The sequence below is a fragment of the Monomorium pharaonis genome, chromosome 7 (genome assembly GCF_013373865.1).
Source record: "Monomorium pharaonis isolate MP-MQ-018 chromosome 7, ASM1337386v2, whole genome shotgun sequence".
In the NCBI taxonomy this organism is placed as follows: domain Eukaryota; kingdom Metazoa; phylum Arthropoda; class Insecta; order Hymenoptera; family Formicidae; genus Monomorium; species Monomorium pharaonis.
In genome coordinates this window covers 7,197,291-7,222,491 of record NC_050473.1, presented here as the reverse complement: position 1 = coordinate 7,222,491, position 25,201 = coordinate 7,197,291, and the positions used below count along the sequence as shown (strand labels likewise).

General features: G+C 34.8%; 1 protein-coding gene and 1 long non-coding RNA gene across 14 annotated transcripts in view; one reads left to right on the top strand and one right to left on the bottom strand.

Moving 5' to 3' along the window:
- The window catches only part of LOC105835071 (neural cell adhesion molecule 2), a 237,225-nt gene that overhangs the window by 152,796 nt on the left and 59,228 nt on the right, over positions 1 to 25,201 (top strand). For 2 of the 8 annotated variants that reach the window (XM_012678036.3, XM_012678035.3), the window contains one exon: positions 18,529 to 18,644. The exons of the other annotated variants lie outside the window; for them this stretch is intronic. In XM_012678036.3, the coding sequence (XP_012533490.2) occupies positions 18,581 to 18,644 (64 nt within the window). In that variant the 5' untranslated portion in view covers positions 18,529 to 18,580. The remainder of the gene's footprint in view (positions 1 to 18,528; positions 18,645 to 25,201) is intronic. 8 annotated transcript variants of the gene reach the window in all.
- LOC105835074 overlaps positions 14,472 to 25,201 on the bottom strand; it is a 143,246-nt gene continuing 132,516 nt past the window's right edge. For 3 of the 6 annotated variants that reach the window (XR_004964078.1, XR_004964080.1, XR_004964083.1), the window contains 2 exons: positions 19,216 to 21,498; positions 14,472 to 17,420 (listed from right to left, as the gene is read on the bottom strand). This is a non-coding gene — a long non-coding RNA (uncharacterized LOC105835074). The remainder of the gene's footprint in view (positions 17,421 to 19,215; positions 21,499 to 25,201) is intronic. The other 3 variants (XR_004964079.1, XR_004964081.1, XR_004964082.1) reach the window with 3 other exon arrangements.

The following is a 25,201-nucleotide window of genomic DNA, read 5'->3' as shown; positions in this document are numbered from 1 at the left end:
CTCTCTCGCAGCATCCGCCGTTTCAATCCTATTCCCTTTGTCTTCGGTAAAATCCGTAATCTCCCGGTAGGCGTGTTACACTCCATATTCGCGTAATGGCGGGGAATAACGCCGTCGGCGAAATGGCTCTCAACGATTCTGTATGATACCGCGAGGCGACGGGAAAGGCGAATAGAATATTCCGCGGCGATATGGCGAGATAGTATCTTCGTGCGAGAAACTATCGAGAAACGACGGGCTGCAAATCGTAATCGACCGTTTCGCAGATGCTCGGGGCGGCCGATCCGCGCGGTCGCGACGGGAAGCAAACGCTAAATCGAAGGAGGAAATCGGGATGAAGGAGGAGGAGGAGGAGGAGGAGGAGGTCGAATCGACCGCAGTTCGGTCCGCAGATGTCGGGATGTCGAGAGACTTTGCCGCGGCTTTTTACGAGTTCCCAAGCGCAGCGGAACTTGCATTTCTTTCCGCCGCGAAAGGGGAATGGGGATAAGGCAAAGCCCTATTCGCCGCAGGTTTTATTCAAATTCTCTCTTCGCCCTTAAGCACCAGCTGCGCGCTGGTCCCCCGTCCCTTTCTGCGCTCCACGGCGCGGCTGATTCAGAGAGGAAAAAAGTTGCGCGAAGATTCTGCGGAAATCGCGCGTGACCACACGTTGTTTTGCCGCGCTTCTCTCCCGAGTATTCGGGAAGGGTTATCTCGGGGAACGGCGCGGCGTTCATGTCACTGAACCCTCATAATGGAAAGACCACGAGAAGTTAGATCTCTATAAAATGCACGCGGTCAGAAATCACGGGAAAGTGACAAAGAAATTTATTTAAATCTCTTTTTTAAATACTTCATTTGCAGACTCTTACAATTAAATATGCATACAATAATAACAGTGCGTTTGTCTCGTTTGTTAAATAATTAATTAATTAATTACTGCATATAATTTGATATACTCGCGAACATGTGATATAATAATTCATTATTGAAAAATACAATATTAATTTCATTTGCTTTCTGTTATTTGCTTACAGTTATAAATTGAACAGAAAAGGTAGTAAAAAAAGTGAGAAGTCACGCTTTCTTTTTCTCTTATCTCAAATAATATTTCAACATAAAAAGATTCATACTTCTCGCGAAACTTTCCAACATAGACTTAATTAGAAGTGCAATAAGAATTACGCGAGAGAGATATTTTATTTCTTCTGACAATTTGTTAATAAATGACAAAAACGTGTTTAATCATTTTTATTATCAGATATGTATAATTAAGAGAGGCTGCCACACGCGTTTGGTAATATTTGACAATGTAGCCCGAAGACACTTGCCATTTACGAGGATTAAAAACTCGTATTCGCGGATTAATGGAAAGACGAGCGCGGCACTGAAAGTCGAGAACTTTAGCTTCTTATTCTTCTCTAACTTATTGAATAGAAATCCGGTCACGTATAGTGTCAGACGGTGCCGTTATTAAATTGAATCGGTTAGACTAGCGCGAATGATATATCCCAGTGGCTTCTTTATGCAGTCGAATAAAGAACGACTCTTACGTCGAGATGAGCTTTTCTTAACGAGAACCTTCTTCTCTATCTTTTCATTTGACGCAACTCTCAGATTCCACTCCGGCTAACGTAACGATAATGATTATGGTAATGATGTTATACACCGAGGTAAATTCTAACGAGATGATTTTGCGCGCATCATCGGCAGCGGAAACGCGTCTTTAAAGGGATTGGAGGATCAAATTTTTTATGACAAACTGAATAAATGTAAAAAAAATGAAGTTTCGAGAGATATTTATACAACATATATTTTTTTTATTAATAGACTAAAAAAGAATTAATAAAATAAAATGAAATAAGTAATCGCAATAATAATTATGCTTGACACTAGATTTTGAGCGACTACGTGCCAGCATAAACAAAAAGAAATTCCATCGTTATAAGGCGACAAGTAATAGCGTAATGCAACAAGTAACTCATTCACCATTTGCCTTATTTCTCTCTGTTTCCGGATATTCGCCTTTCCTACCTTCAACTAATAACATGTATTCCTGATGTGTATCCTTATAGCTCTCTCTTCATTTCATACAGTCTTATTACGGAGTGTATTGCGGTAATGTCGTCCAGATTGCAGATCTCTTCGTTGTAGAAAATTTTCAGAACATAATTACCCGCGATCAGGTCGATTTAAAGTATCCCGATTTGCCACGAGAGAAAGAACTTAATACTTTCGGAAAGTTCACGATCAAAGTGAGAAAACTTTATAACACCGCTATTCGCAACGAGATATTTCCGCATCTGCGACGCAAAAATTGCGAGATTGCGATTTATTTGCACTATTGTGCTGTGTAATTAATTCGACTAATTGCGAGGAGTTTGAGGGCGCGAAATAAGCGCATTTTCCGATAGAAACCTCTCTAAAGCGCGAGATTACATTAATATAAACGTGAATTATAATTAAAGTTAATAAATTTATTGAGTTTATTCCAAGAGGCTTTAACTCTACTTATTATAATAGAAATTGCAAGCAGATTGGTGCAGTTACGAAACACATATTCTGATGTGTTAAAAATAAATGTTAAATTTTATATAACAATAATTGATGACTATAGACATGATATAATAATAAAGAATTAATTTAATGTATTTCTCAAATGTTTCAAAAATTATATGTAAATAAAGTAAAAATAAATTTATGAGAAAATATTCTTTGCTTTATCTTGATATTAATTATTATATAAAAATTATTTTCCGGAATTATTGAATAAAATGTGACAGACAGGACATTTTACACGTTAAGTTACTCCTTTATCTCTCTCCGTAGGTGTTATATTATTACGTGCTGCACAATTTTTAATTTCTTCTCTTAAAATTCTGTATAAGAATATCCACAGGAGTAGAATAAGCTTGAATTTTCTCGGCTGCGCAACATTTTTCTCGCAGTACAGTTAACTTAATTAGCATGTATTTTAACGAGATTGTAAAAGGTAAATGCTCAAAAGTGGAATAAATTCATTGTTTTGCTATACCGCGACAGTACAAAGAAACTCGGAAAAATCATCCTTGATGCACGATTACACTGTAAGCAAAGCATTGAAGCTGTAACGTGATAATACAAAGCAAACTGTATATGTAATTTTTAATTTACAATTTAAATTAAATAAGATCATATAATTGCGGTAATTGTATTATCTAATATGAAAACAAGGTTTCATTTCATTAATTAAGAGGTCAAAGATATACATTTTATCTCATAGGGACAAACGTGCACTTTAATATCTTTTTCTCTTTTATTTTACATTACTGTGTTTGCATATAGATATTGTTATAAAATTTATTTTTGAAAGCATAGAATATTTATTTCAGGAAAGAAAGAAATTATATTCATATAGTGTTTTTTTGCAAGAATTTCTCTGAATAGGACATTTAAAAAACTGCAAAATGTAAAAATTAAGTACATATTAAAAAAGTAGTTATATATTCAAATCTAAAAATAATAAAATTAATAAATTAAATTAAATTAAATTTTTGATAGTAATTTTACATAACATCAGATAAAAAGTATATTCACTTAATAACTCTTTAATTTTCGTTTTTCTTCGATTATAATACAATCGTACGCTCTCTTTTATAAAGTAATATAATATAAATAAACCTACGATTAAAATATCGATTTTTTAAAATTGTAGCTTGTCTGTTAGTATTCGTGTGCAAAAGGAAAATATTATCGCAGATACACGAAATGAATGATGCAAAACGTGCTGACAGTGTCTCGACCGTTTACAGAAACGTCATCCGTGCAGATAGATTTTGTCGATCGATGTAATCTATTCCAACCAGCTATCGGGTTAGCGTAAGATTCGCACGATGATTCACCCTCTCCCGCACCCCTTTTCCCGCACTCAGTTCTTCCGCTCGCATTCCGACCGTTTTCCGCGTACTCCCTTTCGTCTTTCTATCCTCTAACGGGGATCTACCAGCGCTGCCGATCGAGGTCAGACACTTGGATTTCACACGGTTTATAATGCAGCCCTTTCAAATAGGATGGAATATGAAAGAGGGCACGAAATGGGCACGAACCAGAAATACGATTGTCGTACGCGCAGATTCGTTGCAAATATCCTCGCACATGCCTCAAAATATTCTGAAAGCAAAAAGAAACAGATGCAACATTATAAAAAAAAAAATACACGCCTATAATTACTTCTTCTTCATTGGAATGCTTTCAAGGTGCAAAGCGTTATATAAGGTATTTTAATACAATTACAAAAATGCTCGGCACTTATGTAAGTTTCAAAATGTCGGACGATTTAGAACGAGAGTGTATTTACCCTAGTATACTAGCCCTAACAACCCCCGATAATGCCCCGACCGAAGCCGACCGCAACACCAGACGTCAAGTTTGGCATTACGGGGGCTAAATCCCGTCAAACCAATCACGGCCCGGCCCACAGCTTTGAGATGTCCTTCAATCACTTTCCTACCCTCCTCAACTATCGTCGGTACATGCATTCTCCCCTAAATTGCCACCGTCGTTTGCGTTTGATATGTACTTATAGCGTAATTTACTACTGAGAGATGGCACGAATAAACCTATAACAGACATGACAGGGAAATGTTCCTAACTTAATTTTCTACTTTATTGCGGCAGATTTCTCAGGAGGGAAACATCTAATAACATTAATTTTATTAGCAGGCTTCCATTAACTTTGACGATGTAAAGGTTAACTTTGAAATTATTATAAACGCTGAGAAAGATAATAAAAATTGTAACTGATCTTTCCAAATTATTGGTTCTTTTTTAGACTTATTTTTGCTGACACAAAATAGCTCAAACATTTTTAACAAATTCATTTTTTAATAGACAACTTGACGTTGTTTCCTAATTTGTTGTATCTAGGTTGACATGCTGTAATAGTAATAACATTTAAAAAAGATCAAAATTTTTTCCCTGATAATATTATTAATAATAGTGTTACAAATAATGTACAAAAAATAATTCTAAGTTTAAAATTTTTTATATACAATTCTATTGTAGAAAATTATTCTGTAATTTTCAATTTAAGTAAAAAAAAAAATGAATTTTTGAATTACACAAATAATAATAATTGATATATGAATAAATAATGGATCATTTTGAAAGAGTTTAAATGTAATCTTGAGCTAATATCTCTTAAATAAGTTCATAAAATCTCAAATTATCTCGGCATAAAAGTAGCATACTTATAGGATGTCGTTTCAATGCAAAAATATGCCTTCGGAAGTTTAGACAAAACGGTGCTTATAATAAATGATAATAAGTTGTTCATTAAAGGCAATTTTTTAGACTATTATTATTAATTCTTTATTCTTGTTTTTTTTATATATAATATTTCGTGTTTGCCATCTTTTATTAAAAATAATGTCAAGGATGCATTTTCAAGTTATTTAGAATTCTACCTTTATAATATCTTGTAAATATCCAAACAAAACGAATTTTCTGACCGGAAAAGGTATTCGCATAAAACGTTGAGAACCCTTACATAAACGTAGGTAAAGCATGATGAGAGTCAAGCACAATATGTTCAGCCGATTTTACGAGGCAGTGAAGAGGGAAAAGGAGATGAAGCCGCGGACGGAAAAAAAGAGCGGAGAGTGGATCGTACTCTTCTACATCCTTCGCGAAGGACTCATGAATCATGGCACCGACTAGGAGGTAAAACTCCTCATCCGTTATCAGCTTGGCAATAAAACTCTTGCCCCCTTCTAATAGACACGACACCCCGCCGTCCCATCGCCTTCGATCCCTTCGCAACCCAGATTCGCCCGGTGTTCACCACAGCCGAGAGAAGAAAAGTCCGATTCACGTTAGATAGTGACAACTTCAGTCTGAGATATCTTTGTACCTGTCCGATTGAGTTCTCCATGAGTCTCTTCCTTTTTTATTATATATATGACGACGTATTCAAGCTTGAATTGGCGAGAAAGTTCAAAATTTTATTTTTCAAAGAAAGACTTTGTACATCAGAGATTCAGAGGTAAACTTTTGTTTGTAGTATTTACAGGCTCTGTTATGTTATAAGATTTAATTCTTACCTTATTCTAAATCAATTTTTGTAAAGCTCTTTTTTTTCAGACACAATAACATACTTTACAGAATGCATTATGCAATTGGAACAAGTTGAAAGCTATAAATTATAATCTATTTTTTATCGACCTCATATCTATTTTTTTTTATTGATTCGTTTATTTCGTAACAACACTAGACAAAACGATACACTGAAAAAATGCAATCTCATTAACTTTTATCATTTTTTCTTTAACGGAATCATATTTTGTGTGAAGAAAACAATATATAAATAAAATTATACATATATGTGATTTTTAATTTTGTTTATATTTTTTATTCGTGCAATGATTTATTTAAGTAACCACTTTTTGTCTTAATTATTAAAGCAATATTAAAAACTTAAAATTAATATAGATAGAACAATAAATTTGTTTATATTTAAACTTGAAATTTATCTTGATTATCTAAATAGAAATCATAAATTATTTGTAATTTTGCATAAGGTTGCGTGCAACACAAAAGTGTTAAAGACATTAATCCGACTGTATTATTAATTTCCAAACGATTATACAGAGCACAGATCAAGTTACACGCAATTTCAAGCGCGAATGATCAGCTTGAATCAGGCACGATATAAAAAACACCAAGCTTTCCTGCTTCGTCGTTGTCTCGTCGCAGATCCAATAATCCAATTAAAAATAGTGGCCATATTATTCGCAAATTCGCAAGTCTCATCGGCCGATAGACTTTTCCGTCACAAATGACATAAATCGTTTAAACGGTCGATATAGCAAACACGAATATTTCAGGAAGTTCTTCTATTCGGTTCAGCAACATGCATTAGCGTATTAGCAATGCAGTTCATTAATTTCTTGTTGATCACCGCCAGAGAAGAGAGATTATCCGATACTCTTAAGGGAACGCACAGAATTGAATAGAGAATTTAATTCAAGTGCAAAAAGCAATGAAAATACAATTAATTCGAGCATTACTCGTGTGATTTGTATTTTATTGTGTATTTTACACATTGTGTATTTTATAACCGTATTTTTGAGAAAATTATTTTTTCCAGATTATAAATGTTAATTTTTTTTTTATCGTACAACACATACATACCGTACTTATTCCATTTTCTCTTAGCTATCTATTTACTCGTTTATTTACGATTCGAAGAGAGAAAGAGAGTTGTAAAGATATACAGCTCCGGTTACTTATTATTCTATGTTTCGACTTTCCCATCTGACGTCTCTCCCTCCCCCTCCCCCCCCCCCTCTCTCTCTCTCTCTCTCTCTCTCTCTCTCTCTCTCTCTCTCTTTCTTCAGCGCGCGAACAGTACCGCGCGTCTTCCCGATCGCCACGTTCATCCCGTGCGAGAGGAAAGGCGACAAAACTTAGACGGCGGAAAGTTTCGCCGTTACAATATAAAAGTTTCACGCGGCGAGAAGGAACGAACAAGAATCGCGCGTCCAACAAACGGGGCACGCTCGTAACGCGCGGGCAGCGCGATTGCAATTGCACCGCGCTTCGGATGCATTCAATCGCATTTTCCCCCTTCCCTCCCCTCTCTCTTCTTCTCTCTCTCTCTCTCTCTCTTCATTCTAACTTCTCGCTCGCGCGATACGGCGGTAATCGAATTCCACGGATTCGCAATTATTTCGAAAGTTCACGACCGACGGTAGTAGGTTTAACGACCCGTACGTGATAACGACGGGCGTGATCTAGAAATCCACGTCGCGGCGCGGGGCCCGTACGAGCGTCGGCGTCGCGTCGCGCTAGATGTATTTCCGCCGTACGTGAGATCGGAGCGTCCTAGGCGCAGAGATGGAAAATCCTCGGGGTTGCGAGGCGAGAGCCCTCCCAAATTCTCTCTTCTCTCTCTCTCTCTCTCTCTCTCTCTCTCTCTCTCTCTCTCTCTCTCGGCCTTCGCTTTGGGAGATTCGGACGAAAACGTTTCGAGTCTACCAAAAAATTTAACACATCCGGACTCCCTTTCTGATACGATTGAAATACACGTGCAAAATGCAGGATCGTTAATAGTTGCATCGCGTTTCGGGGGATGTATCCTGTTATTGCAATCAGCCTAGCCATTCATAATCTCTGATGGCTCGCGGGCCATATCAAGCTTCTAATTCTTTTGTTCGCGTCGTCCGTATTTTCGACGGGTGTCAAATCTGCCCCTGTCGATATTTCCGAAACTGCCCCCGTTTCCTCTTCCTCTCTCTCTCTCTCTCTCTCTCTCTCTGTACGTGTCTCTCATTCGATACGCTCGTCCGGCCGGATGCGGAGAGCAAATAAAAGTACGTGTCGCGGAGCGATTTGCGGAAAACGGGACGAAATCGACGCGAATGTCACTCACTTGGCGGAAATACTTGTGACGGTTATTACACGGTAGATCACGCACGTGCATGCGAAAGCAGTAATTCACGGCTTTTAAACTTTAATCGAGCGTAACATACGAAAAGAATAATTTTGCATCTTCCATTTACAATAATAGTATTTATATTAACGTTACATACGACTTTTGCTATGTGAAAGAAACGATTCTGCTAAAATATTTAAAAATTTGGCTGGAAACGGATTAAAAAATAATTTCTTCTTTTTATTGTACCGCCATGCCAAAATAATTCTTTTGAAACGCTCGAGCGTGACGAACAATGCAGCAAAAAGTTGTGACATTAATTCTAGCAGCCAACTTGAGTGTCCTACATAATTATTTTGGCGGTTTAACAAAATTTATTTTCAAATTTGTATCTAAATTTTTTAACACTCTTACAAAATTGTTCTTTTCGTGTGAAAATCGTATCTAATATTAATGTGCTCCTACTATAAATGAAAACTCCGAAATTGGACAAAATTAAATGGTCTTAAAATACTCACACAAATCAAATAAGCTTTCGCGCAAGGATACAATAGCGATTAATACGCAACTCGATCTGCGGTCTGAGAATGAAAATTTAGAAAATTAAACAAAGCTTTTCTCAGATATATAGTCAAACTTTATTCTTCATTCAGCGCATTAAAAACGGAAAATCGCTTTTGGAGACATAAACGTTTTCCACTGTGACATATCTGCCTACAGCGACTGATCTTGCTTTTCCAAGACACTTGACATTTAAAATATCAACCAAACGGATTTTAAATTTATCGCATGCGCTGGATACATTTCAAATATCGCGTCGTATTTGCTTCCGCCGTCATCAAGTTTTCAGAAAAATTTCGTTTAATCTTTTGCTCGTTGGAAAAATCCGAGGGTATGGCTTTCATTATCGTTCAATCGCCCGGCGATTCTTGTATGAATTGCCCGTCCGAACGCGCGTTTTGTAGAAAAGCGAGTTCTCCGTATGTTACCACGAAAAAGCGGCACAATAACGCGTGCTACCGCTACAAACGCATTATCGCACCCTCGTTACAATGGCGATATCGCACCCGATGGCGGAAAACCTATTGCCCTTAAAATATATATCGACACACGAGCGCGCGGCAATCGATAATTCGGCATGCTCGACTTTAAATCACCTCGCTGGCTCGCTCGCGGTTCCGACCTCTTTTTCACTGGGGAAACCGTTGCACGGCGGATTAAATGCTGTTGCAGCGAGACGGTGCATCGTGCGATCGCGCGGGTAATGTTCGTTTGCATTTGAGCTTAAATATCAACGTCACGGGATCTCGGTGCCCAACGGACGTGTACATTTCCCGAAAAGGAAGCGGCTTACTCTCAAAACATTGCAAATAACACTGTGCGTTGGCATTCTCGAAATCAAACGCGCGTGACGACGAAAAGCAATTATTTTGATCATTTATTTTCAGAACTATATCGCGGTTAACAAAGACGCGTTGAAGAAAAGAATAAAGAGTTGTTGAATACGGCATTCGGCAACTCTGCTATTTGCAGATCCTCTCTTTGGCGGAGGAAATGTTCGATCGCGCGATACCGATTTTATTAATCTACGGATCTTCATCCTCGGAAAGATAGACGACAACGTTAATGCTACCGACGCGATGCAAAATGACGCAAGTTGCTCCGTTTAAGGACGACCTCCCGAACTGCTTCCCTATCTCGTATCGCGCGTAATCGGATTAACGTAAGTTCTCCCCGTGTTTTCCTTTAAGTTCCGGTTAACTTTCCATGGGAGTATCCGTGACGCTTGAGCGATCCGAACGCTTCAGCAACGTTGCGGTTATATCGGAGTTTGCTTGTTGCATGTCATGAGCACGGTTACCACTTGTTACCTTCGGCAATCCCTACGCTTCCCTTCCAATTCTCTGTTAAATGTAATGTTTTTTTTTTCCAGTTGAGTGAGTTTGCATAAATTTATATCATAAAGCTGAATTTTTCAGGAACTTTAATTACAATTTTAATTTTAAAATTGTTTTAATTATAATAAAAATACATAATAATAATTATTTTATATTTTAGAATTATGAGGTATAATAATAATTTATTTAAAACAGTTATTTTATTACAACTTTTATGAAATAAATACATATAAAATATAGCCTGCGGCTATACATTTTTGGCTATTATACTTCCGCAGTTGTTTAAATTGTACACAGAAAAAAGTGACGTCAAGTTTGATTCTTTCAAGCATGTCGCGGAGAAGTATTGAGACGTTCTCATCCGCAATGAATCATCGATGAATCGCAAGCGACGCATACATCATATTTGTACGTAATTTTTATACAAATCACCGTTGTTGCGCGCGGACAACGAAATGGAGCAATTTACAAGAGCGTTGCAAATTCATGTCGCGCGCGAATATACATGTCGATCGTGGGGATTATCATTGATTTGCGGTCCGCGAATTTGCGGGGGCGCCGTTCGCCGAGGCGTAAATTGCGACGGATTAATCGCGGATCACACGTGCATTGAAACGCGCGCGCGCACGAATAATACTTCTCGAATAATTCTCGCTCGTTTCATTATTTCCTTTCTCGACGAGGATGGCACGCTCGAAATACACCCGCGGAAAATAATCACGTCGGGTGGTAAATAGCTTTTGGCTCGCCGAAATAATTTAATTCCCGATTAATGATGTTATCTCGCCGGCTGGGCCAGGTGATTTGCCAGTGCGATATTTTAGCGAGTGGCCGAGAGAGTTCCGGATTCACGCGCTCTCATCAGTCTCGCCGGTGGAGTTTAACGTCTGTTTTAGGCTGCCGTATTTTCGATTTTGACGTACCAAGTCACCCTCTTTTTCCATTTTTAAGCCGGATATAAAAGTGCGATGGGATTTTCATCGTGCCGTGTTAAAAAAAAAGGCTGTTAGCGGCCGAGCGATTCGTTTTTAATCCATTTTACAGCACAATGTCAGGGTTACGTATGTAGGGATTTATCCGCTGCGTCTGCATTAAAAACGAATAGACAATCGACAAATTGACTTAAAAAAAAAAGGGAAAAACGCGCGTAAAACACCGCGGGACCGGTTGCCAAGTCCAAATTAATGGTAATCGAGACGCTATTGCATATCGGAGAGGCAATACATGTTCCGCGTCATCTTCTCTAAAGCAGCAACCAGGAGCGAGTCAACGGCCCCGTGGACGCAGCATCAAAATTCCGTCAATGTCAAACATCGTAGCCGACAGCGGCATTCACCACGGCATTCGACGTATTAAACCATATGTGTTAAACCGTAACGGTCGCAAACCACGGGCTCGTGAATTATTCCAAGCTCGACGGGCACAAATACGATGGAAAGGGGAAAGGGCGGGGAAGGCGGAAGTCAAATATCCTTGTCGCGAGCAATTTGTATGGCCCCTGATGCCCCGACGTTTATAAGACGCCTGGAATTTTCGTCGTGGAAACAATGCCTGTCGTGCGACGACGGCTTCGGTCGCGTTTTATTACGCGATTACGTTCCTGGCGGATGGACGTAAATCTCACCGATTTTCGTCCATGTGGAGGACAACATCCCCGGGGGCCGCTGTATTGCGACTGCCGGGTGGATCAAGAGACACGCCGACAAATTAGTTCGAGGTGTGCGCCAGTTAGTAGGAACAAGTGAAATACGAACGGGTTCTTTCTTTCTCACGGGAGAGAAAGACACGACGTAGTCGACGAAATAATTGGTACACAGAGTCGTTCAATTAAAGCCTAGTTGTTCTCATGTTGCGGCACACGTGGCAATTAGGAGAAAAGACCACATGATACGAATAAATTTCTAGGAAAATGGTTATTTTCAACCCGGAAATATATATATACATAATCATATTGTTTTAATGGTCAGTTAAAAATTATTGTTATTAACTGCATATTGTACATTATTGAATGTCTTGTAATTATTGACGTACATAATTTAAAGACATTACGTATATAAATTTAATCTAAATATTTTCTGAAAATATAAAAAGAAATTAAACAAACTGAAGAAGCACATTAAGCAGCTTATGATAATACTTTTTAAAAATAAAGAAATTCATCAATTTATAAAAAGGCTTTAATATCACGTGGATTTTCATTGGAATTGTATATTTAAAAATGCAATGTTTACAGTCTAATGTCTAAATTTTCAAGAAATAAGGGGATGCTCTTAATTCATTTAATTTAATATTTAATGTGTGTTAAGTGATGCATCGAGCACAAAAGGCGAAAATAATGTTTAATAATGTAATATTAAAAAGATATTTTTTAAATACATTTACCATCGCTCGACGTGAACTTGTTTTCACATTCGCAATACAGAATGCAATTCTCAACATGTCACTTCTAAAATCGTCCTGTGTATACGAAAGACAAATGTCTTATCTGGCAAGATTGTAAATCGCACCAGCGAATATTCATGCGGCGTCGCCGCGCGATTTGCATTCATCATTGCCCGCTCGCGAATTATTAACACAGAGTCTCCTCGGTATTTGCCGATCGATATTAGTGAATTCTCTTCACCGACGTTTACATATCCCGCGAATTTCCTCGAGTGCCACATGACTATTCGCACACCCGTCTTCTCGAAATTTTATCAAGAATTGCCGACAGGAAATAACTTTAGCTTCTTAAAGAAATTGCTCCGGTAATCAAATCTTATAGCAAAATTCTAATTTAATAATAGATATGTGTGCGGTGTTACAGTAAAGTAATAAGGTTTACAAAAATATCTAACTCTATCAAGTTTTTTCTTGTGCATCTTGTATTTTGGATAAAACTGTTTTATCAAACGTAAGTTTTACAAATATAATTAAAGAATTGTTTTACTGTTTTATTGTACAGATATATTATGGCATAATTTAAAAAAAAACATGAAAGCTACATGTATAAATCAATCGTGTGTGTGTTACTAAAAATCATGTTTAATCTTTTATATATGCTTCATATATCTACACAGAGAAACTTATAAAAGTTTAGTTTATAATGGTATATATATTTTTGCATATACCATATATTAACATGATTTCAACTGAATTAAATTTTAATTATTCCGGTCTATTAGATATTAGGTCATTACATTTACTAGTTTCACTTTGCTAGATTAAAACACGAGATATTAATTAATAGCATTAAAAGTTTATAATTATATGTATACGCATCAAACATTAATTAACTCAGATAATTATCGTAACACCGCAAATCGATGCAATTCCAATCAATAATAGGTCCGGCTTATTACCACGTTAATGTCAATTAATTTCTTCTCGCGGAAGTTACGTAGGAAAACTCGCGGGAAGAGATGCAAATGAGAACGTTCGTCGATTATACAAAATCCCGCGGGATAGAGGGAGAAGATAAAGTTAACGCCGCAAGAAAACGCGCGCTGCGGCGGGAAGCGGCATCAATCTCCTTCCCTTCTTCGCTCTCTTGCCGCACGCGAAGAGAGTGGTTACAAGGCTAATAATTTCTAAATCATCCCCGAACGCGACTCGGCGAAGCTAATCGTTTATCATCGCGGACACATTCGGAGCGGGGACAAAAGGGCCGGTTCTCCGGTCGAAAGAGGGCCCAACGGCGACGACGTCCAAGGGACGGAGGTCGGGGACGAGGAAGAGCGGCAGTCAAGATGAGACGAAAACGCCGTGGAAAAATAATGTCGAGCGTGCGCGTCACCGCGCGTGAAATATGAAGCGAAAGGATTTATGACGCGCGTCACTTCGCGGCCCGATTTGCCGCTGCGTACGTAACGCCGACGTAACCTGCCCGCCTGCCCTTTTTCCGCGGCATTATACGCGGCCGTTTTTCCATTTCCCCATCATCTCATTTCCCTGCCTTGCGTGAATTGCGTTTCCGTCCGTCTGGTTAATGCGATGCCCTCTCGTATGTCCATTGCACCGCACGGAAATCAATTCGATCGATACTCGGTTCTCGTTCGCGGTTTACGTAATTCGAGATAGGTCGTCGACGGCTTGTGATAGGTAAACCGGGTCCTATAATCTGACCTAACATGCGCGGTGTCTAAGTAAACGTTTACCCGACGGATATCTGACATATTTGCGCAAAGTATTTTTCAAGATTTTTTTTTTTTTTTTCACGTCAAATAACGAAGACAACAGTTTCGTGATCTCGAATGAAAGAAAATTAATTAAGTTGAAATCATCGATATAATATATGTATAATATCGTTGATTTTATATTCTCCGTATCTATTTTCTTTTTAGAAATCGTTTTTCACAAATCTTTATCTTTTATTTTACTTCAATAGTTTATTTTATTTAGAAATTGTCTCAAACGAACGAGAAAGCAAACTAAAATTCTTTGCGGACGAAAAGTAATAACTGGTTTCGGAATTACTCTTGGAAACAATTATATTTAATCCGCATAGGCTTTTGTACGATTGGGAAATGTATATATTTGGATCTGTCCGTTACGAACTCATTATTATGTACTCTTGTCAAAAAATCTGTTTCATATATTTTTATATTACCTGTAGAATTGAAGATATACCTCGTGTAAGTAAAGATTTATCTCGTTCTCGTTTGTAAAAACTGGTAACGCTCCTTTCTATATGTGTTTAATATTTAGTTACTCGGACTGTGTTTGTATATAAACTCAGAGTTAACTCACTCGTTATCCATGGACGCAAACAACTACGCTAAAAATTTACTAGTAGCATGAACATCCTTTTCAATGGTGGACACGGAAGTTACTTCGTGTTGCTACCGCAGCGAGTTCATGCGAGCAACATGAGATCGGACGGCGATGTGGGCGCAGCCCTTCGACGAGACAGATTAACATTGTCGATACGTCGTCGATGTCGATCAATGTCCGTGACCGAGGAACGCATTTGTCGTATATCTGTTAACAGGGTGATGTTTTACGTCCAACGGTACATGAGTTGCTACTCACGATATTACAAGATGTAAGTACACGAAAATATTATAGAGCGATCAACAAATTTATATTAACAAAAATATGAATATATGTTTTCATTAATTCAACATTTTGCGGCCGATATTGTATCTTCAATCCATTCTGCTTAGGATAGCAATAACAGCAAATATTTCTGATGATATATTGCAGCGTATATATCAGTTGTTTAAATCGTTCTATATCAATATATTTTATATTTTACTTGATAAATACTTGATAAATTTACTTGATAAAACGACCATTAAAGATAAAACTAGTGTAATAAAATAAATGAGGAATAAGTAATATTATTAATTAAGGTAAAAATTTACATTCCGTTTTGTGTGTGTTAATAACATTTCTACAATTATTACAACTGATGTCAATTTTTAATCAATTTATGTAGCTAACAATAAAGCAATTTCGTACAATTTTGTGCTAAAATTATATATATTTTTATAAAAGAAGATTTATTGTTAAATATTTTACATTTATTGTATACATTTTCAGTTATTATTATAAAGATTGAAAAGTTATTATTATAAAATTAAAGAATAAATAGATATTTTTATAAAATCTATTAGCTTTTCTAAATCGTGCCATCCACAAATTTTATTATAACAAATGATATTAATATACAGAAAGACAGAAAAACTGATAACAAAAAAGTGACAGTATAAATAAATTCTATTAATTTGAATAAAATAATGTAATAATTACAAAAATAAATTCAAGCCAGTTTTATTTTGACATTTTTATCTTTTCATGATCATTATTTATTAAATATTTAAATTTGTCAATAAATTGTTAATTTTTAATTATTCGCGCGAGGTCATTACGATGTCCAAGTCTTATTTTATTTTTAAAATATTTCAAAAGTTAGACTATAACTTGATTGCTTAAAATAAAAACTGTAGATTTTTCACTATATTTGTTATTTAGTTTCCTCAGTTTATTTTGGGATGATTCCACATGACTAACGTCATGAATATTTTTGCGCGACTAATTAAAGCGCGACTAATAAAATAAATATTACTTAATAATTCCTTATATTTTTAAATAGTTTAATTTACCAATTTTGTATTTTCACAAGCACGATTGGTTGTTTAAATCACATCTTTTGCAGTGTTATAAAAAAGCTTATAATAAATTAATTTGTTATTTGTAAAAGGTTAAATCAAATTATATAATTTCTAACGTTTATTTGGATCAATATATTACATAAATAAGAAATATAAAATAAAAAATAACAAGTAATAGGCAACTACTGCTTTATTTCGTGCGATCAAATCGAAAAATTCTTGTGACATAATATAATAAATTAAAAGACACATTTTTATTATCTATCTTTTATTTTAATAACAAAAAATTGCAAAGCAAATAAAATTCAAAGCACTTTTATTTGCTTTGCAAAATTGAGCTTATTTATTATTATTAAAAATGCAAAACACTTAATAATCTATTAGCTTTGAAGTCTAAAATATTTATTAGAGAGATAGCTAATTTTTCGTATGTATAATAATAAATCGAGAAAGAGAGTTGTCTTAGATGTTTTATTTGTCAATGTCAATGATTTTGTACATTTAATTGGTCACTGTGTAAATCGATGTATATCACTAATGTTGACTTGTGCGTGGCTTTTTATTTATTACTTTATTACTTTGATTCATTTGATAGCTTGTCATTGATGCTATCGATACGTATTGAATTACACGTTACCTATCGCTCTAAAATATCGATGTGAAATTTCGAAACGAAATGCTTCTATTTGGATATCAACGCGACTCGCCCGTATAAACGTGACCGCGAGTGAATTTAATCAAAATCGTCGGCAGCTCGACTCGATTCCATCGCTCGCTGTAACTGCAATCGATACCGCACAGTGATGAGTATCAACCATAATTCCGGCATTCGTCCACGGGAATGACGTGGCTCGTTAGAAAGCTCTTTACCTCCATCATCATCCTCATTCACCTTTTGTTCTTCTCTCTTCCATGGCCCTCTCCTCCTTTGAGCTAATAATGAACATGATCCACATTAGAAAGCCTTCGCCATCGCTTCGAGTGTAACGCAGTCGAATAAGCATTGCGGGTAAGCTTCCATCTCGTTGTTCACTATTACCAATGAGATACCATTAAAAATCACCAGTTTTACGAGAGTTTGCATAGTTGGAAAAGTTCACCGTGCGCAAATGCCTTCTCGGCAAATATTGCTACCGGAATAAAACGCAATAGGTCAGAAGCAACAAACACTGTCACGAGAAAAACAGATAATATTAGTGTTTATATAATGTTACCCACGAATAAGTTATGAACTGTAAAATTAATTGTAAATTGCAAAAGTTTAATGGATATCAAAAGCATTAACATAGTGCATAAAACTTTCGAAAATGTAGAATTGTTTAATGTAAACATTTGATATGAAACTGAACTCGAATTTTTAGTAGAATTAATTACTGGTGTCTATAATGACATTATAAAATATAAAGTTCTTGAAAAAGTACGTTAATATATTAAAAGATATGGATTTATAAATAAAATGTAATACAAGGTTTCTCAAAGTGAGTAATAACTCTAAATGTGAATCGATTACAAAAGTTTTTCAATAATGTCAAAGTTGTCATTGTATCAAGAAATATTAAATAATTTTTTATGTGTCAGTACGTATTAGAGAATTAGAGTTACAAAATTATATTCAAATTATATTTAAAGAGAAATTATAAAGGGAAAGAAGTAATATGATATAAATAAATGAAGTAATGTAAATAAATAATGGATTTTGCACTTTTTGTGCTTTTTTATACCCAATTAGGGTATAAAGGGTTAGGCGTATCGTAAATTTGTTATTTAAAAAATAAATCCATACAAATTTGGATAACAAGGAAACCTGAAACTAACGCACATTTCGCATCAACGTTTGAATTTTGTCATAAATGAAAGATAGTTCATCTTTAATGGCAAGGAGCTCTTTGTGTCCGCAAAATGGCACAACAAAAATGCATTAAATTACTGACGAGGAAGAGGATAACGGATGAAAGGCAGATGCTTACCATTGGCGCGAAATGAGAGCGGATGAATTAATTCGTCCGGGATGATACTTGATCGATTATCGAAATAATGAACGCCAGTTTCCGCGACATGAAGAGCCCATTGCGGTGCATTGCAGCACTGGGGAGACTGCGGCTATTAATGCGGTTGCGTGCGCTTTTTTTTTCTGTTACAGACCGGCCTCGTGAATGAACGCGAGATAGACGTCTGAATCGAAGCTGGCCGTCATGGCCCCGTTTCTATTGATCCTGCCATTGCTGGCGTCGCTGCGCTACCTGATACAGCCGATCGGTAAGCGATGCTTCTCTTCAACGTTCACCCGTCGGAAAAATGCAACGGCATCGCGAAGAAAAAAAAAACTCGGGCGCGTCGTGCAACTTGAATCCCTCGCTTTCAGGAACCCCCTTGGAAAATTCCGCGCTTGGTCGACTTGAGTCGATAATCAATTGACATGTTAAACAAATTACCATGATTAACGATCATCCTCGCTCGCGTTACTCGAACCAATAAAATAAGACACGGATCGACAAGTATTATGAACGCTTTAAAACTCGTGAATACGTGCAAAATACTTTTTTTTACAATATGTTCCAAAATTACACAATTTCTCAATTACGATGAAACCTTTCGAAAATGATAAACTTATCAATAGTAATTATTTTAATTAATTTACATAATTATAGCAAACTCCTTGCGATATTATATATTTCTATTTTTGAGATACATAATTATATAATATTATATAATTATTATAATAGTTATAAGAATAAACATATAGTTTAGTGCTCATTAATAGTTCAAGCATAATCTTTAGATCTTAATAATCTTTCTATTTACACGGACAAGTTATATTACTACTTACGTATGTAACATCGCTGAGAGTATTAATGGAGAATGTGAATGATCTTTGATAACTATCGAGATGCTTCCGATAGGGGATTTAGGCAACCGCTCTCGTATTCGTGGAAGCCAAACGGAACTCCGTTGTTTCCCATCCGCGATTTATGGTCTTCGTGCGCTAACGAGTTTCCTCTTCATGTGATAAGAATCATCTCAATAACGGTTAATAGCTAGAACAAGAAGCAAATAGAAGGAAAAGAGAAAGAAGATAAACGGCAAAACGGGAAAACTAAAAATATCGACAGCCATATCATGTTTCACTTTATCAGTACTCAAAAGCATATAAATTGATATACCGTAAACTTATTTCTGATAACGCGGGTTAATGAGAAAAGAGACACAGATACAGACATATCTTCGTCAATCAATAGCGCAATAAATATACGTGAATATTTGTACAGAACTTATTGTTGCAATTTTTAAACTTTAAATTCTCTCTGCTCCGTTTCATTAATTTTGCGATATTAATTGAACAACGCCCGATATTACAAACGTTGCTAATTGACTAATTTAATGTAAAATTTTCTAATTAGTGGATTCAATAAAAAAAACATCAAGTATAAAAATTTGGAAGCATATATAATATTTCTTTCTTTATAAAAAAAAATACAATACAAATGATAAGAGAGAAATAAAAAATTATGTATATGTATTTTATACAATTCGATCACATGCTTAATATTACAGATAGGAACACTTTAACCTAGATGTTAGAATATTATAAATCTGGCTGAAATTGTGTTCTTATTGAAACATTGTGAATTTTTGCATTATTTCCTGGTGCTCAAATGCGACGGACCATAAAGCAAAAGTTTCGCGAATACGACCAGTCGAATTACACGCGTTAAACCGTGAAAACGTCAGTTCCATTTATTTTATTATTCTTTATGTACCTTACGGTTCATCGAGCGCGAACGAAACTGGCGAAAATAGCGAATAGCGTGCCGCAACTTGCACGCTATATTATACTGTCTTGCTTAGCGTTAACATGGATTTATCGCCGCGCGCAAATTCAGAACGAAACTTTAGCGCGCCTTAGCGCACATTTTCGTGAATGTACCGTGTATGAAAACCGCAACGAAAACAAACGCTTTTAACCGCAAGACGTTGGTAGTTAATTTAGGTGCGAAGATCTCCTGGCGCTTGCATAAAACGGAGATACAAATCTTGGGGGCATACCGTGGTTGTTTGTCCGACGAGATAGGACGCTACTTAAATAACGTACTAAATATATAATGTCATACAACTATCTAGACGTCTTCAACGATAACAGAACGTTTTATTTAAATGCCGCGACAAGCTTTCGTAGAATTCTGTGTATTATCATTGCAATATGCTAATATCAGTGACTCGTATGAAACGCATTTTAATAATATGCGTTTAATTTCAGGCTTGCAAATGATCACCTAAACACATACAATATGATCGTTTTGATAATATAAAAAACGTTTAATTCTTGAATATATTTTTTTTCAATTAATCCTATGTAAATGTAAAAAACTACAATTAGGTTTATTAAGTTACACAAAGATAATTTTTACTTAAGTGACATTAACCAAAATATTAGGTTGCTTAACTATAAAAAAACTGTCAAAGTATTATTTCTGCATGTAATGTTCAATTATTTTGTAAGTTCGAGCATTACACGCCATTTAACACTATAAAGATAACGTTCCGCATTTTTCATTGAGAACGGCTCCGTGAGAAAAAGTTCTTTTATAATATCGGACGTCCATGACAAATCGATCCTTGATGCTACACGGGAGGCTTCAATTCGCGCGTATCAAAACGATACCGGTAGGATGCGGCCAGATCTGGTTCTTACCATGGATAATGCATGATGGTATGGTGCGACCGGATAGCGGGAGGAAAAGCCAAGGCAACTTATTGCATCCGCAAATGTAAAGGGAGATCGGTCCGTGGGGTCGGAAACGATGTGAAACTGCAAAATTCCGGCGCAGCAGCGTGCGCCTCATTTCAAACGTCGACATCTAAATCGTAACGCCCCATGTGTACGATATTCCCTGGGAAACGTCCATTCTTTAGTAGGTCATATCCCTCGACTGCGTTTCTGAATCTTGCGGTATTCTGTGTTACAAGTGTTACATTATACGTATTTTCTTAACTAGCTACCAATTGAGCGTCTATATACCGCTTACATCATTCACTTGTGTTTTCAACAAAAGTTCCATTGTAAAATTTCAGAAAGAAAAAATTTCCTTGATAAATGTCCTGCAAAAAAAACCTGTAAAAGAGAAATATTTCTATCTATTATAGATATCCCAACGTAAAATTGTAAAATATAGTTAAATGTTAAATTTGGATTTATTTCAAATTTATTGACAGTTCACGTTTGTCTGAATAAAATATTATATCTGTAACGTTGACGTTTTGAAGAGAGAAAGAATTTATGCAATATGAACAGGCCCAGAATATTCAAAGCATATTTATGTCAGATGAAAATAGACTCAAAATAATTTATTCTATTTTAATATTAGAATAAAAATCGCTGCATTAGATCTAACGAAGATATTACTTTCGAATAATTTATATCATTTTAATTGAAAGCTTTTTTGACTCTCCACAGTTAACGTTAAAAGTAACTTTGAAAAATACAAAGGTTACGTACCTATAAATACTTTAATAGTTTAATATATCGCAAAGTAAAAAAAAACGAAGAAGCATAAAAATAGTAGAATTATTTAAAATCTGGGACAATTAACTTTTCTAGTCTAGCATATTCAGACATTCTATTTCAAATCACAATTTTACTCAATATCTTTTATTATAAATAGCTGTATTTATACTGTACGCTAGTTTATGAAAATAATTGAAATAATAAGAGTAAGACCGAAAATGTAAAGATAAAATTTTGTTACTATAAGAAGCCCAATATCGATTTACAGTGAATCCTGGTATTTAATAATTTTTGTGTGAATTTTTACAATCTAGAGCTCACGTAAATTGCGCGCTGCATATTTATTGATCTTGAAACACAAGATCTTTAACCGAAACGGTTAATATCACAAATTGAGCTTAAAAACATTAATGTTAATATAATATAAATTATTACTTTATATTTAAAATTCAAATATTCTCCTAAATGTGAATTTATCACAAATAAATTAATTAGATGTTTTTTTAGAATTAAAATCCAACCAAATAAAATAATATTTTTATATTGTATAATATTATAAATTATATATATTATAAATTTTTATGACGCCCATTTTTTGCATAACAATTTATTTACATTTAAATTATGTAATTACATTTACAGAACAAAAATTAAGTAATACTTTTACACGAAAGACATATGTTTATAAGAGATGCTATTAAATTATTCAAAGAGTTAACACGTATGTTTTAAAAATGATAATATACATAAAATTGAATTAGAAAAAAATAAGAACACCAGCAAAGGATGTCTATTCGTGCAAACATACATATGCAACGTACGTGTTCCCACATGTTTCGTTAACTATCGAAAGCAATGACAAGTTGCTTTACGTTGTCTAATAAAATCGTCGCAAAATAAGAGGGAAAGCAGCGAAACGTAAAAAGTATCATTTCCGACAAAGCGGAAGCAACGAAAGCGTGCGCGAGTAAACGAAACTGCCGTCGTTGCTTTAACTGCAGCACAGCTAGTACAGTAATGGCGAGTAAACTTAGTTGTTGCCAGTTCTGTGATACTGAATCCTACTATTGATTTCAGTATTTATCAAAAGAATAGTATAAAATGATTATTCTATTCGCAATAAGAAATAATATTGAAAGAGAGAGAGAGAGAGAGAGAGAGAGAGAGAGATTTGATAAAGATATAATAATGTATTTATTTTCGGAGAAAACTTTTGAATTAGACTTTTTAACTTCCATACTTTAACACGTTTCATTTTATTTGTCGTAATTAAGAAATTTTAATTTTGTGTCGTCAGTGATAATTATTCTTATAAGAATTTAACACTACAAAGAGAGACTCTCTCAAATTGCAAATTACAGTTTGAAATTGGAATTAAAAAAAACCATTAGATCAAGAATAATATTGTTCTAGAATGTTATTTTTTTATGATCTTTAGATTGATATTCCGTCTACAATGTATTATTAGCATTTTCAGTTGATAAATTTGAAACATCTTAATTGCTTTAATTATTCCACGATAAAAACGGTGAAGTTGCCGTCGATTAGATTAACAAATTATCTCTAAGTAACTGCCACCACGCCAGCAATGCGCTTTTTATGCATAGAAGCTGGCAGGAGTTAATTACTGCAGAGCACGTAGTGGTTTCTTTCCTACGAATGGCTACATTCGATAATAGGGCTTGCACTGATTAGGAACAAAACCGCAACGAACATTCCAGTCTCATGAAAAAGTTTCAACATGTGTGTATAAATTACTCAATTTTTGATGGTAAAATTTGATAAATTACATCAAGTTTAAGATTATATCTATAGTAATATATAAATAAATGTTATATGTTATTCTTTTTATGAAAATATAAAGATAAAATATACTATTTGTCAAATAATTGTTTTTTCAAACAAAACGAATTTCTAATTTAATTTGATCATTTGTTTAGTATTAAAATAAGCTTCAATGACGTTTATTACTATTTTAACACACACACACACACACACACACACACACACACACACACACACACGTACACATAATAAACGTTTAAAATAAAAACATTATTTTAATTTTTAATAATAATCCTTATTAATTAAATATTGAATTGTGGAGATTCACGATAGAAACTTTTTTATACTTTTTTATATCTGAGACTTTAGTTGTTGAAACTAATTATTACTTAATTACTGAAATGAAACAAATAGCATTTTTTGTTTCACATTTATTTATAGTAATTAAAAAGTAGAGACATACATATATTTAGAACATGTATAAACTATATAAATATATTCATTCATTCGTAAAGAGCGATTCTATACTTAGCAATAAATCATAAGATATTTTCAGCGTCACTTTTCTTAAGTGTTAATTATACCTATTCGATCATTATTAAATAATGAATGTCTGTCTGTCTAATTAGCCTTCAAAGTTTCCGTAATATATCCGTAATTCACATTAATTTTTTTTAAGATATATTCTTCAATTTGTTTGATCCTAAAAAATCGCGTATGTACGTCTTAGCATCAAATTTATTTAAACTTTTGAGAAGTTTAAATTTATCCAAGTTTGAAACTTGCAATTTTTCAGAAGATATTCTAATTTTTATACTATTATTAATTAATAATACAATTATAAATATGTATGTAAATCTGAAAAAAAATTTATATTGGAGATGTCCATATCGGAATTGCGTTTTATAGATTTTATATTTATGTATGTCCGCGCTTATATCAATAAGTGAAAAGAATCATCAGCTTTGAACATTCGGAAATTAAATAATATCGATCTTTATTGCGCTCAAACGTGAATTGCGTGCAAACAGAGCACATGCTCTACAAGCAAAGCGAACATGCGAGCCAAGCTGTATATAGAAGTTCAAGAATTTAATATCCCGCTAATTGCAAATATATTGTAAGAGAAGCCAGGAAGGATAGAGGGAAAATCGATATCGAATCGTGTCGCTTAATCGCAAAATTCAAAGTGGCATCAGTGTCTCGATCGCATCGCATTTCAGCCTATGGGTATATCTATCCGAAAAAAGAATTTAATAATAATAATCAAATTTTGGTGAAGTAATTTCAATTAAATGTTTAATTAATACAACCAAATATTCAGTAATATTTGTAGCAACTAAATATTTAGTAATAGTTTTAGTAATATTTAGTGATTATGTTAATAGTGACTAAACATTATAATAATAACCTATCGAACATCAAACGCTTACTAAATATTTGGTCATATGTATATTAACCAAACATTTATTTAAAACTATTTCAGCAAAGCTCAGTAATTATCATCTAGGCTTAATTATTATTA